Raw genomic sequence first — 14,671 nt, forward strand, 5'->3', positions numbered from 1 at the left:
AAATGCCTAGTTTATCACAGAAGCAGAATTCTAGCAAGATCTAGGGAGGCTGTGCAGCTTTATTCAAGCCTAAAAGGTTTAGGGTACCTGGGAGACCACCACACAAGCCAAAAAAGATGGGAACTTTGTATCAAGAATCTTCTCTGCACAGATCCCTTCGTTTAAGCATGGGAGGATTTTGTGTTTCTGATTATATAAAGAGATTTACGGTAAGTGTCTTGATGTGACCTCGTTTTGAAAGTGAAAATTTACTGGACGGGATAGTATTGGTTTCTGTGCTGTTTGTAAAGTGCTGCGTCTGTTTGATATGCGTGGCCGAATTGTGCAGTCTGTCTGCTTGCAAACCACCCGCCGATGTCAAGGAGGTACCTCTGAAATGCTGAGTGCTGGCTTTGCCTTAGTAAATAAATTTATTTTTGTGAGAGTCTTGACACATTAAACTTCTGTTCCAAGCGGTATATTTGTAGAGTAGGGTGCCAGACTGCCATTCAAATTACGTGAAGGTCAGTTGTTACAGCTTTTTGCTTTAGTTATCATATGTCTCGGAGTTGCAAGACAATGAATCTGTCAGGCAGGCTCATGCTGAGACAGTTTCACGAGGAGCCAAATTCTGCATCAAGTCACTTAACCTGTGGTAAAAGCAGTGCAGCCAGCTTGAACACCATGTGCTCAATAACTCAGTAATGTGTGTTCTGTGGTACTATGTAAAAGTTTTGATATCAGAACCCTATTGGGCAAGGATCTGAGGAAATTAAGTAAAAGTGAGTCTGTGTCCAGAAAGTTACTGCTTATCAACAGACTACAAAACAAGAAGAGAGAGACATCATTCTGGTGGAACAGGGAATAGAGATCTACCTTTCTGCCATTGTAACCTATCCATCAGTGTTTTAAGGCTATCTGTGGAGTTAGGTTTCAGTTGCTATAGTGGCAGGGAGTCTGGGGAAAACACTATTTGTTTTCTTCAGTTTGCTTGCATATTTTCTACTTTTTTTTTTTTTTTTACTGGCTGAGAATTACCATTACCATCCAGATAGAAGGAAAAAATGAACTTTTTCAACCTTAAAAAGAATGCCATGTATATATAATAATTTTCAAGTAATGTTTAAAATAATTTAAAAAATACATTACAAGGGTTGTTTTGCATGGGAAACTATCAGATTTTTGTTTTATTTTTAAAGACTTCTTTCAAAATTTGAAGAAAGGATTGCTTCATATCTTGCTTAATGATAGCTCTAATGGGCTTTCTTAAAGAGTTTATATTTGTTCCTTAAAGAGCCAATGAAGTAAATGAACTAAATAAATACTAATAAACAAAGTTCTGGTACAGTTAGAGAAAATGACAAAATTTCTACAAATTTCAACAGGTACAATTTTGTTCCAAAGCCACAGATTAATCTACTGTTACATAGTGGATCTAATATGTCCAACACTAGAATATTATTTTTTGATATAATTTATAAGGTTAAAAACAGAGCAGCTCAGGAGGCTAGATATGCATCATATGGAAGGAGCTGCATGATGTTCTTGTCTATTTATGGCAACATCACATAAAAAGCTTTAGTCTATTAATTTAATTGAACATACTAATGAACTGTTCATCATGTTGAACAGATAATGCTGTGTTTGGGAATGACGTCAAACCAAAATGTCAGAGAGATCTAGATCAGCAGATGCACATAATGGACTTCTGTATAGGCGAGATGACTACTGGATCTTTAATTTTCTTTACATGCTGTTCTGGTTACTCGTGGATAATAGCAATGTCAAGGAGTGCCTTTATTCAAAAATAAAAATAAAAGTCCCTCTCTTAGGTTCCCGTAAAGAACGTTATTAGCAAGGAACACCGAGCGTAGTACCTGATGCTTGCTGTACCACAATGGTCAGACGGAAATGTGATAGAAAGAATAACTGGGGCTCTGGAAGGCCTGAAACAATTGTGCAAACTGCTTTTGGGAGAACTTTCTGAAAGTACATCAGCAGCCAAGGCACTCTCACATTCAGCCAAATGGTTTGTGAGGGGCTTGGGGGCTGTTCTGGGTAAAGCTGCCCCTGGTGTGGCTGGCCACAAACACTTCATTCACCTGCTTCCAGTGCAGCCTGACATAATGTGTTGTGCTCATGTGTTTTGCTTTTCAAACGCTTAAACCAGTGCGATGTAAAATTGTACTCGAGGTGATCATACTTAAGTCAGTAACTGTGAAGGGCAGAAGAGTAGCTGTGGGATCGGTATTATTGCCTCTTAACTTGGAAAAATGAGTGGAGGAGTGAAGGAAAAACTCAGATATATTCTTGCAGCAGTTGTTAGTTGTTACATTGATGAAGTTGAAAAAAATTATTATAAATTAGTAAGTTAGTATAGTTCTGTGTGCATTTTTGTGGCAATTCTTCAAACTTGAAAAAAAATCTTTGAAAAAAATCTTCCAAAGTAGGAAGGGAACAAAAGACAACATCAAACAGTGCAATTCAGTGATTTCCATCTTCTCTTAACGAAATCACATGTTGCTGGCAAAGCAGAGGGATCTTTTGAGGGATCTTTTGAGGGATCTTTTGAGGGATCTTTTGAGGGATCTTTTGAGGGATCTGATTGAAAGCCAGTGAAATTTGAAGTCAGTAAGAATAATTGTACCAGTTTTAGTGTGCTTTAGAACAAACTCTGGATTATGCAAGGTCTTCCTATGAAAAGTTGACTGCCTAGGAGTAACCCTTTCCTAGGCAATAGAGCTGAGAGAGAGAGAGGGGCCTATCTCATTACTTCAGTGGCAAGAATTTGCTTTTGCTGGTTTTATTTCTGTGAGCCTTATTGCACAACCAAGGCTACTCTTCTGTGTTTCAGTGTGTTCCTGCTGACTTAAAATTACTTGCACCTGAGCAAACTACTGTAGACACAGTAGCTTTTGGTAGGTATAAAAGGTGCCTTAGGGCTCTCTGTTGAGCTCACAGTAATAGTGAGAAAGAGTCTTGTAAATGAGAGCCAAAGCAATTTGCTTCTCAAATCCAAGGGTAGCTTTGGCAGATCATTTGAATCAGCAGGCTTTGCAAGGAACTGTCAGCATTTTATGTAAAATCACTGAAATTCAGGGAGAGCAGAACCACAGCAGGACTTCTCGGGTTTACAGAGAGCTCTTTGTTGAAGAAGGAGGAGTGAGAATCATTACCACGATACCAGGGAAATGTTACCAATGACCAGCCTTCTGTCCAGGCTGATAAAATATTTTATTACCTGTTTGGATAAGAAAAAAAAATAGTTGTCAAGAAAATGAGACAGCTTCTTAATGCTGTTTCTGTGGGTAACAGTTCTGGTGGTGAGAATGAGCTTGGGGTCAATTGAATAAATGTGAGCAGGCAACAGGTGCTCTCTTGGCCTCCTGAGAGGAAAGCAACCTGGAGGAAGAACTTAAAGGTTCTTGTTAAGCCATGTGGGCAAATGGTAAACAGTATTATCTAGAAATCTTGTCACTTTGATGTTAGTGAAATGTCATAATTGACCTGTTCAGCTATCTGCTGTCAGCTGCTTGACAGAGATGCATTAAAATAATAAACATGATCTCAGATTCATTAACCTGTTCTTAGCTGTGCCACTGCCTATGAGCATTATACTTAGACTCCTTTTATTTTCCTTTTAAAAAGGAATAAAAAAGGAAGAAGGCAGGATTGGCAAGAGTGTTTCATAATTTACTGTGTTAACAGTTTTGTCATTAAACATACAGAAAAAGGAAAAAGACGTTTATATAATGAATATTATTGTTTAGTTGATGTGATACCACCATAAAGTTGAACTCTTGTACACTGGGCAATATTTAAATTTATTATGCCAGGGTCACCTGGGGAGACTGATAGTGCTTTATAGACACTTTTACTGTGCAAGTGGATTTCAACCAACAGCTGACGTGAGTGATGTGTTAAATGTCAGGTTCTTGGCCTTCTAAAGCAGGTGTGGGCCAGTTCCTAGTTCACCACCAAACATGGCAGATGGAGATCTTTTGTCTGATCTCAGCAGGAAACCCAACTATTGGACCAGGCAGACTTAGCCAGACTGTATGGCATATTTTGATTTTGGAAGTTATTCCTCTAAATTAAAGCTGAAGCCTATTTCAGGGTTTGCCATATGTCATGAGAATTGGTATCTTGCTGCACCATTTCTCTGTGGATGTGATTTATTATATTTACGTGTCTAGGAAACATACTGCTTGTGAGAAATTACTCACTGGCGTAGGGCTTAATTTTTCAAAAGTTTAAGTACCCTGAAGCTTAGCTACCTCTTCATTTGCTGGGTGGAAAATTGGATGTTTATAAGCTGCAGCAACTACATGTAAATTAAGCAGATTTTCAGCATAACTTGAAAAAGTTGCCAGCTGGTTGCTGAATATGTAAAGGATATTTATTAGTATTTTTTTGCCTGAGTAGTGTTTAGCAAATGTAGCCAGATTTTGAGGTTGTCTGCTGTCTTTTGCTTTTTGTAAAGTCCTAATGTTTACCACCTTTAGTTCTTTGTCTCCTTAGAATTCTGTTGTGTTGCAACCATTGCAAACTTCTCCCAAAGTCCACACGTTCTCTATAAAGCTTTGGCTTTGTTTAGGCCTTAAAAAGCTTTTCTTTTTCCCTTTTACCTGTGTATTTTCAGTCACCTCCAGTCTTACTGTGTTGCTGGAAGCAATGCAATAATCTAATGAGATGATCTGTTGGAGCAGCTGGTTTTAACCTCTGTGACATTTCCTGTTTGGGACATAAGCCTCTGGTATCACTTTAGTACATGCTGTAGATTTTTGTTTTCCCCCTTTGCTTCATCTTTTTTCCTACGGCTTATCTTTTTTTCATTCCTTTAGGTGAGAGCTAGCAAGGGGCGATCATAACTGAGCTGCTGTGTCCTGGATTCTTAAACCATTCCTTGTGTTGATGTTAATGTTTCTCTTGTTTGGCATCAGTCTTTCACAACTGGGAGTGTGTGTGGGGCTGAAGCCAAAGTGGAATAAACTCTCATTTCCCTCTGGAGAACAGAAGACTCTTTGGCACCATCAGTTGAAGGTCGCTTGCAGTTCTGGTTCTCCAGCATTTGTGTTTCTTTTTTCTGGCACTCCTCAGATAGTTGATAGCTTGGAGATATTTTAAAGGTATTCTACAGGTTCATTTCAGTTCAGCTCTTCATGGAATGGAGTCAGTTGCCTACACACTCCAGATCACACTGCTCATTTTTTTTTGTTATCTGGAAAGAAACAAGCAGAAATCAACAGGAGACCAATTATAATAAGAAACTTTATTCTAAATTTACATCCAGACTGTGATGGACTCATGTGGCTTACCAGTTTGTTTAGTCAATGACAGCATGGGGCGACTGAGCAGAGCTCTGCCATGAACCAAGATCCTGCGGGAGTCCCTGGTATTCATTACTCACCTAACACTTCAAGCTCCTCAAATGTAATTTGGGAGGTATTGTAGATGAAGCAACATATGTACTAAGTGCAAAATCTCATTATAAGCAATAGGTCCTCACAAAGAAAATGTGAGTTTAATAGGCTAATGCATTTCTTGCAGTAACCGCGCTTTTTCCTGTGCAGTGTAAGGATGGGTACACAGTGATCTGCAATGGGTTTTTTCTTTTAGTATTGAAAGACTTGAGAGTGTCTCTCTTCAGCATTAGTCATTTCTTAAACTTAGTAACCTTCCTTGAATTTCAACTGCAGAAAAAAGTATCACCTCGTAATCATGTAAAACTGAACATGTATTTTAAGCATGGTCCTGAATGGAAAGCAGGTGGCTCTAGAATCTAGTTTATTTGTAGGAGAGAAAAAGAGAGGAAGAAAAAACAATTCCTGTAGCTTACACAATAGAGTTCCATTTTGTTCTGAAAACTTGCATATCAGCTACTGCCCCATAACACTTGTTTCTCTCCTCTCAGTTTCTTTCAACATAGTAAAAATGCAATTTCACTTATTAGCTAGGACCTGATATAATGCTGACAAGTGTTATGTTGTGAATTCATGCAGCCCAGCAATTAGTTCTCTTCTGCTCCTAAATATATTGTGATAAAGCTTTAGATGCACAGTAGTATCAGGAAGGGGAGAACCTCCACAATCTTCTGATGGGGTATCATAAAACTTGTGTCATACTATCCCAGACCACTGTGAAAGTACCACTGACAATATCTTTTTGATTAAAAGTGACATGGCATGAAATGGCCAACTCCTGTCAATTTTCACAGGCCAAGTTTTCTTCTGAAGTAATTTCTTGGTATTCAGACCAATATATATTGACGGTAATAAACAATCGAAGTCTTAGAGCTCTTTGTGTCATTTGCAAAACTGGTTAGTGGCCTCTAAATGTTGCAGAACCGCCAGGTTGGCTCTAATCACTCAGTGGCCTTAAGTAGTCCTACCACAATGTTTTTCTTGTGCAGATAAACACGTTCTCTCACAGAAATGGCAAAGACTTAACACCTTCTTGAGAGGGTAATTTTAATGCTGGTACTACTGACTCCGCAGCATGCAGAAGAAGGATTTTAAATTCTAGAATGTCTTATACCGAAAATTCACTGTAAGAATTGCAACTTCTTCCCCTATGCCCTTTCTAAAAAGTGAGGAAGGGCTTGGAGGCAAAGGCATGCTTTGTATTACAAAACCTGTGGCTTTGATGTGGTTCACACCAGGTCTCTTGCTGCACTGATATTTCCCCAGTACTTTTCCCCCTTGCTCTACACACGTGCAACAGTGAAAAGGCACTTTTCACTTTTTTCACTTTTTTTTCGTAATTTTCAAGAATCATGATTGTAATTTTTGTTGGAGACACGCTAATGTAATTCAGAAGTGAAAGCAGGTCAGAAACAAATCTGTGAAATCAGATTTATGATTTAATAATTTTGTTGCAAACAGTTGGACACTTGCTCTGATTTTTCACTTGGTTCACTTTCAGAGCCTGGGAGAAAGATTTAATTTTAGACGTTTCAGTTGACAAAGACATGCTGGTGCTAGGTACGCATTTCAGATCCTTGTCATTGTACTCTATTTTTAAATTCAAGTGACAGCCAACCTAGTGAGTACAGCTTGTGTCTATGTTGCATGTTCTGCCTCTGTTGGAAAGCTGAACTCTTCCAAGCCTTAGCACAAGGCCACCAAATTTACTTTTCTATTTGCTCTGTTTAATGAGGAGAAATGCTCTAGCAAGTTCTTTTCACAGAACTAAAACCGGTCATGAAGTGTTTCTCCCTACAGAGGTCTGCGCAGGCATTGGTGATTGCTAAGATGCTCGCCTATCAACAGCCACTTGAGAAAGAATTTTAAATGGTCTTGTGACGTCAAGGAGGCCCAAGAAAATTTAGTCTGGTGCCAAATTACCTCCATCATTGAAAGCATGCAGTAAGAAATAGATAACACAGAAATAAATCTTTTGTGCAATAGCTATCTAATGATACGCTCTGCTGACTCCAGTAAGTGAGGTTGTCTGGAATAGGAATAGCTAAAGAAGATGAATTTTCAGACCCTCATTTTCTAATTTATGATTAATGAAAAGCCAGCTTAATCTATCTGACATCCTGCTGTCTGGACAGAATGTCTGCGGGTAGCTTGGGCGTTGCAGAGGGAAATGCCCTGACCAAGTTACAGCCTACGAAAGTGAACAGCTTAAGTACAATGGATAAAGAATTGAGTCTCTTGAATGAAAAGATGGACAAACTGTTGCATTTCCAAGAAGACCTGACAGGCAAATTGCAGCGAGTTAACAAAGGTATTGATGATGTAGAAAAAGGCATTAACAAGCTAACGGTATCCCGAGCAGCTCCTGATGAGCCAGATGAAATGAAAAAAGGCCTAAAGCTATCAGACAGTCCTCACCAGACTGATATCCAGAGCATATGCTCAGAAGTGTTGAAATTGATGAAAACGGCCCAGCTAGATGCTTTGAAGCATAAGGAGAGGCTGGCAAAGATAGAGAAAAGGGTTGATACACTGGATAAAGTGATTACTTTTGTGGGAGAAGTATTAAGAAATTCTAAAGTGGTGGATTTTATTCTCAAGGGCATTGTGCCCTGGAAGAAGGGAAGTCTGCTGGAAATCCTTGTTGAGGTTGGTTTTGTTTTACTGTTCTTAATACCCTTCTTTGCGCTGTAGCAGGGCTCTCCTGATGATTTCTTGTATAACATGTATAATTCCCATTTTCCCTGTAGTGTTGCTATTACAGGTTACTGCCATGACCTTTGAATTGCAAGCCTCTTGAGACAGAGACCTAGGCTTAAAATGTGTCTTGCGGGCTTATGTCTGAAGTGCCCCAAGTGTGCCAGGCAATCTTGTAACAACTATGAGGAGCAGACTGCTTCTAACAGTGCTTGAAGATCAGCAATGTCATTCAAATAAGTGACTTAACTGAGGTTCCTGTGAAAGTATGAATTGTATACTGGAAAGTGTTTGCTGAAGGAAGAAGCTTCTATTTTCTTGATTGATCGTGAATTCCAAAAACAACACCAGTTAGTAAAACTTACGCTGACTTCTATTCACAGGACTGAGCAGCCTAGGCATCTAAGTTGTCTTATAACTATGTCTTTATGATGGGCCTGTGACTTCATGAACTCTACTGACATTGTGCACTCCTTAAATCAAATAGTTCTTGGGTTTCACGAGAGCAGCTTGCATCAGTTTGTACATATCAACTCCCACACATTTTTTAATATAGTGAGGAAGCAATGGTCAAGACTGGTATGTAGTTGATATGGTATTTTGGAACTGATTAACTTTGCTTTTTCAAAGTTACAATCATTTGGAATTAGTTTTGGCCAATGAGAGTTTTGAGTCTTCCCAGTGGCTTGTATCCTAGGCAAAAAAAAGAAAATGTGGAGAGGGACTGCGTGAGTTGGAATATGTTTGTTCATTCTAAGAAATCTTCTGCACACCTGCATAGAGGTGTTAATTACAGTAAGGACAATTCTAGCGTGAATGCGAATGTCCATTCCTATCTTGGTCAAAATGTTTCTGCCAGATCTGTGAAATGTTTTGGTAGATGTTACACCTAAACTCTTATAAAAACAGGACAATGTTAGATGCTAGCTTACCTTTCTGAGGCTTTCTGGGGCTTTCTGAGAGCTCTTCTGGTCTCACTAAGTGTCAGAGGCTGACAAGTAAGCTAGACTGCACAGAGACAGAAGAATTTATAAGGAGTTTTCGTTAGTGTCAAGACCAGATAGAGATGATACTTGTACTTGAACTCTCAGTTCTACAGATTTTTGGAAAGAAAAAAAATTGCTAAGTTTGATTTATGTTGGTTAAAACTGCTGTTACAAGTTACTGCCTGCAGTCACTGTGTAAGGCCTAGACACAGACAGGGTGCTCTGTGGGGCTTACACCTTGAACTGAGCTGACAGTGCAGTGTGTTAATGGCCAGGTGATGCTGAATGTAGAGATGATTTTGTTACCGAATGGTTATTTTCCAAGTGAAAAAAAACAGTAAGGAGGGATATAGATAACGGTGAGGAGAGGGATGCTGGTGGAGAATTTCAGGTGGCCTTCTTGCATGCTGTCAGGATTAGGTGTCAGCTAACCACTATGTGCTGCTTCATTAGTGTTTGCGGAAGAGGAGGTCTGAAGAGATCAGAACTTGATCCAAGTTTTATCGGTAGGGGGATTGAGACTGAGAGGTGAAAAAGCCTTCTCGGTGACCTGATGGACTGGGAGGGGGTGGCAGTCTCTGTCCCAGGCTCTAACCGCTGCCTTGCTTGTAGAACAGGCTGTGTACTGGGCCAGCAGACTTGCAGGGCTAACTCCTCCTTTGCTAAATGACCATCGTTATTCTCCTTTGCTTCTGTTTTTTTTTTGTTTTGTTTTGTTTCTGAACAGTTTTTGAAATTGGAGCATAAGATTAGTTATAAGACCTTAAGATATATTTGTACTTTGATCACAGGCTGCTGAGTAGTCTATGATATTTGACCTAGGTTTCAATTAGAGAGGTAGCATATGTACGTGACCTAGCAGGGGTAATGTGGAGCAAGGCGTGGGTGAATTTAGAAACACATAAGCTTGTGCTGAGTTACGTGCTAACTTTGGTGGTCCCATTTTTTCAGCCTGTTTTGTGACATGTCCAAAATGTTCAATTGCACTGGGGTTGCACTCAAAAATAATTTATTTGCTTGTTGCTGTTCTCCAACCTTTGCTGTTTTGTAGCAGCATGCAGCTTATCGCAGAGCTGGCTTTGCACAAGGTTGCTAAGTATGGGGATGGGAGTGGGGAGGTTATGTTTTCATTTTTGGGTGAAGCTGTTTGCTGATGGTATGACAGCATTCCAGGGATGCCATAGGAGAGTTTATGGAAGAAATTTTCTGGGCTGGAGTCAAATTAATAAAAGACTGTGAACTGAGCTTCATAGGATCCAAGCCACCTTTTTAATTAAAAAAAAAAAAAAAGAAAAAAAGGAAAGGGAAAAAGAAAAGAAAAACCAACAGCAACAACAAAACAGCATTATACTGTTACTTATCCAAGGCTTTCTTTGCACATAGGATTTTGCAAGAATAATGTTGCGCCTGGTCATTGTTGCAGGTTTGCTTAGAGCTGTAATAAAAATGGTAATGATATTTTACTATTTTGGGGTATTTTGTTGTGTGGTTTTTTTTCGGGGGGGAAGGGATGGAGGAGTGTGTTCTGTTGAGGAAACTGTAAGGTTGGAGCATAAAAAACTTAATCCATAACTGTTTTTACTAACAAGTGAAGGGTCTGATTTGCAGTAGACTTCTAATCAATTACCTGCAGAAAAAAATGAGGCATTGTTTATTTCCTTATATAAATGAAGATAAGAGGCTGCTCATCACTAGATTTTCATTATATGTCAGCCAAGAAATAGGTTATGCCTTTTCCTATTTTTGTAATGTTTTTTTGCTAAATATTTGTTATTTATTTTTAATTATATTACAAATGTATTGCTGTTTAAAGTGTTTAGTGATGCTGTTAAAAAATAACCCTCCTCTGTGCTGTGTTAATTGGAGGATTACATTTGCTTAAAATAAATTTGTGCTGCTAAAATAAGATTGCTTTTAATCATGACAGAGGTGACATATAATGTCAAGTACGTATACAAGAGTTGCAATAAAGCTAAGGGTTCTTTGTCTGTGTCACCTCTATTGTAGTTCAAATGATGAATCTTTAGATGTTTTGAGACAAATATATTACTGTATCTATAAAGATATTGCTTGTGTTTCAGTCACCAGTCAACAAGTGACAGAAATACAATGCAATTTCCTTTTCTGATATTTCTTATGCTTTATATATCCTGTTTTTTTTTTTTTTTTTTTTTTTTTTTAATCGGTGTGGATACAGATTACATGAGGCAAAATCTCTTACAGTTAAAATTTTGGAAAGCAGAGATCTAATGTATTATTCTGTGTCATCATGTTTTAGAAGTATGCCTTTTTGCAAAAGCAGGGAGAAGCTCAAGAAAGCGGAAAGGAAATACAATAGTACCTAAAAATTCAGAAGGTCAGAGGTGTCAGTGTCCATTTTACAGGGTCTCAATACCTACAGAGTTAGAGGAACCTAGTGGAAAATAAGCACTCTTGACTATAACTGTCATTTTTGTGTTCCGCTGTCATTTTTAGGCCAAAGATAAGCCTGAAGAGAGTGGCGCAAAACCCAAGCATGGGCTTAGTAACAGAGGAACCCAAACTGAAAGCAAAAAGCCTTTGGAAGGTATGTGGCACTCTGGGCATGCTACAGTCTTTGACTCTAGAATGTGCAGCAGACAAACTGGAAACTAATAGCCTGCCGTTTCCCACTACCTGAATTACTCAAATGTGATTGAGTAACTTCATCCACCAGTATTGGGAAAATAGATTACATTTTATGTAAGAACATCTGTCCCCCAGATCGAACCCCACAAAAACCGAGAACTAAAAGCAGCGTCTTTGCTTGGCTACAGTTTCTTTGTTTTCATATAACAGTGATCTGATTTAAGAGATCAGTACTTGTTGTGAGATACCATGAAGGTGGTGGCAATATCGCACAGCAAACCTAAACCGTATGACTGACCCAACCCTCTCCCTCTCTGAAATAGGGACATGTTGACATTGGGAATATCTTTTTTAATCAGCAAGTTTCATTGCCATGTCAGGGCTAGACTCCTAAATAGGGTGTAGCTGTGTTGCATCCTAAATAGGGTGTGTTGCCGTGTTGCATCCATTGCCTGTGAGTTGCAACAGGGTGAACGTGATGTTGAGCAGACCCTGTCATTGCTGTTGTCTTCACAAAATGTCAGTGAATCCTTTAAATAATGGACAGTCCCTTTTTAGCTTCAGCATTTAGGAAGTAACAAAAATAAAGCAGACAGCTGGTCACAATTTTGAGTCCAAGGCTACACAAGTTAGTGAACTGATCTTGATAGCCAGTGACCTGTGCATGCTGAACCATGAAAGAAGTTACCATAGAAATTTCCATTATTAATATGCACAATCATTGTCATGAGAAGGTATGGAAGAACCTTCTTTCCCTTTTGTGGAAAAGCAGTTAAGGCGCTGATTAAGCCATGAGCGTTAATAATGGCTGTCTCCAGCCTGTGGGTGTAAGGATTTTTAAACCTTTCAGTGGATGCTTTCTTGCTACTTGTTCAGATGTACCTAACTCCATAGGTTGTTTTGAATGGCTGGGTTACTTTGCTCCTTTTCTTTTTGCTGTCACTTTTGTCAAGGATAGCTTATTAATGGCATGTTTTTATTCAGAGACTAAATGTGTGAAAAAGCTGAATCTAAACAATGAAGCATGTGAGAAGGTGAACGCTTCCAGTGTTGTAGCCAACAAAGCTGACTTGAAACCCCAAGCTAAAGAGAGGACAGCACAGCAGCAAGCAGTAGAAGGTGCTGGCAAGAAACAGAGCTCTAAGAGCTGTCAACAGCAAAAGGACGTTGGTGTCAAAGCTTTGAATCAACACAATGGTCTTCCCTTGGTAAATCAAGATCACGTAGGCAACCAAAATGTTCCTGTTAAAGCACATGATATGGATGGAGCCCCACGCCTAGATGAGTGCTCCAGGCAGCCTGTTCATCAGAAACTTGGAGAGAATGAAAACAAACCTCCATTGCCAAGTGTGGCATCCCAGGAAGCTGTGCCCTCGACATCCCAGGCTATATCTGACACAGGGTGTGAGGTGACACATACCAGGTAATGGTCTTGTTGGTAGTTTTCTGTATGATCTGAAACCATTTCACGTGTTAGAAGGAAAAAAAATGTTGTTAAAGGAGGCAGTTCCTGCTTAGGCATGATCGAGAGGTAAAACAGCCATGCTGAAGAAAGGTGCAGTGAGACCTTACAAAAGGTTAAAGCAAAAAAACTCAAAGCACCAGAAGCCCCCTGTAAATTTTTATGAAGCCAAGAAGTTAGAGGGCTAGACGTATGGGAGACCTGTGATGTGATAGGGGCTACTGTGTATTAGAGATACGAATGAGACTGCCCTTCTATAGCTCACGTAGATGGACTTTCATAATTCATTCCTTTCAAAATCCTCTTTTTTCTCTAAACATGAGGATGAAAGAAATGTAAGTTATTTACTAATATATAACAAAACTGAAGAATTTTTCATTTCCCATCCTCAGTGTTTTCAAGGATTTTTTTTCATGCCTTGATTACTTAAAGGTATGACCAGATTGTTCATTTTTTTTTATTCTTTATTAGCCTAATCTTTTCCTCATATAAGTGCTTTGCAATATGTCTTTTATAATCCTTTTCCTTTTAAATTCCTTTTAAATTATTTAATCAGGATTTGATTTTAAGTCCATTAGAAACAAACAAAACCCTACCAACCAAGCCCCAATAGATGCCAATTCTGTGACAAACTTTAAGTGCCATGCCTTCCCTGTTGGGGTTGACAAATATGTGTGTGTATGGATGGTATACACACTCACACATAAGTATAAATGTACATTACTGTGTGTGTGTGTGCAATTACCCTATTCCTTCTGTGTACAAATTGATACCTGAAGCCCAGACAAGAATGCGATACTACTTTTGTATGTGCATACTTGAATTTGGAAGCTTTGAATTTTATCAGTACTTGCAAATATGGGGCAGACATCTAAATTTCATCTAAATTTTCCTGTGCACTGGGTAGGTGTCTACTGGGCTTACAGGACTCCTTTTAAAAAAAAAAAAAAGGAGAGAGAGAGAGTTGTCCTGATCTCAGCACCTAAGGCTTCATGAGAGAAATGACGCTGCAAAGACTGGCTCATTGGGTTTATTTCTCCTAAGAGGCTAAGCGTAAGGACATGGTAGGAGAAAGCAGTAGACGCTTTCACCACCACTGCCTCGTGCCAACATTCAGGAGCAACTTTGTATACAGGTTATAGACACTGTTATCTCCAAATTGGTTGGTGTAATAGCACTATGAATGGAGGGACCTCCCTGTATTTTGCCTGTGGGTTATAGTCTTTGGCTTGTGAGTTGAAGGCACCTTGCTTCTAGCAAGCTGGCATGGGTCTGCGCTGCCTCAGAGGCTCCCACCTTGAGGTTGGCTCAAGGTGTTTGTGAAGCAGCTGATGAACAGTTGTGCACCCCCTTAGAAGTCAGTGCTGGTTGAACATGCTATGCCGGGGGGAACTCACAGATAGACAGCAGCTGGGTGGTTTGGACAGAGGGGATGTGTGAGTCCCAGAGAGTTTGGTTTGGGGGAGTTGGAGGTCAACGGTTAACTAGAAGGCAGAACCTAGAGTAAATCCAAGAGG

At 39.4% G+C, this 14,671-nt stretch overlaps 1 protein-coding gene across 2 annotated transcripts in view; it reads left to right on the plus strand.

Moving 5' to 3' along the window:
• Nucleotides 1-14,671, plus strand: part of MYLK3 (myosin light chain kinase 3) — a 40,944-nt gene that overhangs the window by 12,075 nt on the left and 14,198 nt on the right. For both annotated transcript variants that reach the window (XM_050713309.1, XM_035543327.2), the window contains 2 exons: nt 11,561-11,651; nt 12,677-13,115. In XM_050713309.1, the coding sequence (XP_050569266.1) occupies nt 11,561-11,651; nt 12,677-13,115 (530 nt within the window). The remainder of the gene's footprint in view (nt 1-11,560; nt 11,652-12,676; nt 13,116-14,671) is intronic.

This window comes from Cygnus atratus, chromosome 12, assembly GCF_013377495.2.
Source record: "Cygnus atratus isolate AKBS03 ecotype Queensland, Australia chromosome 12, CAtr_DNAZoo_HiC_assembly, whole genome shotgun sequence".
Taxonomy (NCBI): domain Eukaryota; kingdom Metazoa; phylum Chordata; class Aves; order Anseriformes; family Anatidae; genus Cygnus; species Cygnus atratus.